The 1,719-nt window shown below is 43.0% G+C and overlaps 1 protein-coding gene across 1 annotated transcript; it reads right to left on the reverse strand.

Annotated features, from left to right (window-relative positions):
• Window positions 1-549: 549 nt before the first annotated feature.
• LOC107297335 (olfactory receptor 5V1-like) lies at window positions 550-1,473 on the reverse strand. Its single transcript, XM_015826693.1, has one exon. It carries the CDS (start codon window positions 1,471-1,473, stop codon window positions 550-552), a length of 924 nt encoding a protein of 307 aa, XP_015682179.1.
• Window positions 1,474-1,719: the final 246 nt, after the last annotated feature.

Below are 1,719 nucleotides of genomic sequence, written 5' to 3' on the forward strand. Positions count from 1 at the left end.
GAAAAAGCATCTTTGGGACAACCTTGACCTGGATGACTCAGAATCTCCATAGACATTTTTTTACTGGCAATAAAATGAGAATAAGTGCTGAAAGAAATGGAGCTTTTTATTGAGTACTTGAATTACTGAATTATTACACTAAATTATTATTCTTGATCACATGAATTACTGAAAAAGGGCTTTTGAAAGAATTAAGTCCATCCAGACCACAACTAAACTTCATCTTCAGCTGTCTCTTAAAACGGATAAGATGAATTTTGAGTCTGTCTCTCAGGGGTTGGTAAATTTGCAAGATGTACAATACTGTTGTTGTGGTTCATAAAAGTAAAAATCTACACAAGGCAACTTGTTATGGGGCTTGCAGGCATCAAGTTATGATAGAACATAAAATGCTGAATTAATATGATATCTTTCATTGTTGCCTCATAAGAAATGTTTTATCTTGAGTAAGTTCATTGACCAGTTCCTATGTAGCAGTCTCATTTTTCTTAGAGAAAAAAACACACATACACAAAGCCACACACTGCAAAATGAAGCCTGCCCCATCTTCTAGATGTTGAGAATCTTCCTCAGGGCCCCCTTCACTTCCTTGTTCCGGAGGCTGTAGATCAAGGGGTTCAACATGGGGGTGATGATGCAAAACATGGTGGAGATCAAGGTGTCCACCTCTAGAGAGTAGCCAGCACTGGGCTGGTTGTAGTTCACAAAGCCGTTTCCAACAAAGAGTGTTACTACAGCAAGGTGTGAAGCGCAGGTGGAGAAGGCTTTGCGCCTGCCGATCTTGGAGTGGATCTGCAGAATGGAGGACAAAATGTAGAAATAGGACAGGACGATGAGCAGAACAGGGACGAGACCCACCAAGATGCTGTTGATATAACTGACCAACGTGTTGACTGAAATGTCACTGCAAGCAATTTTCAACAATGGGGGGACATCACAAAACATGTGAGGGACCTGGAGGTGTCCACAGAAATCTAATCTAGAGGCCAGGGCAGCATAGATAGCGGAGTTCAGGAAGCCCCAGAGCCAAACGGCCACAGACATCTGGACACACAACTTGTCCCTCATCAGGTGGGCATAGTGCAAAGGTTGGCAGACGGCAGCATAGCGGTCATATGCCATGACGGACAGCAGGGCAGGTTCACATCCCGCAAAGCCAATCAGGAAGAAGGCTTGTGCCAGGCATTGGTTATAGGAGATGGCGTACTGCTGGCATAGGAAGTCCACCAGGATCTTTGGTACCACCACAGAGGACAGGCATATATCCAAGAAGGAGAGCTGGCTGAGGAAGAAGTACATGGGTGTGTGAAGACGGGAATCCAGGAGAATCAGAATTATGATCATGAGGTTGCTCATCAGAGTGACCAAATATTCAGTAACGAACACCAAGAAAAGGTGGATTTCATGACTAAGAAGGCTGGACAAACCCAGGAGGATGAATTCTGTCCCTTGGGTTTTGTTCTGGGCATCCATGAGAGAAAAAAAGAAACAGCTGGCAAAACAGAAAAATGCATGTCAAGAAAGCAAAGAGGAGTAATGAATTTTGGAGGACGCATGTAAGAGGTAAAAGGATAATGTCATTATTTGGGGTCTCTGTGGAGAATGAAATATTAAGAATCTCTTATACCTAAAGATAACCTTATTAAGAGTCAAATATATATGGGTTGATGTTTCAAGGATTTCCTTCCTTCCTTCCTTCCTTCCTTCCTTCCTTCCTTC

The sequence above is a fragment of the Protobothrops mucrosquamatus genome, unplaced genomic scaffold (genome assembly GCF_001527695.2).
Source record: "Protobothrops mucrosquamatus isolate PMUCROS unplaced genomic scaffold, P.Mucros_1.0 scaffold3236, whole genome shotgun sequence".
NCBI classification, from domain to species: Eukaryota; Metazoa; Chordata; class Lepidosauria; order Squamata; family Viperidae; genus Protobothrops; species Protobothrops mucrosquamatus.

Coding starts and splice junctions, on each gene's coding strand:
- LOC107297335 (XM_015826693.1), bottom strand. CDS start 1,473: ATGGATGCCCAGAACAAAACCCAAGGGACAGAATTCATCCTCCTGGGT.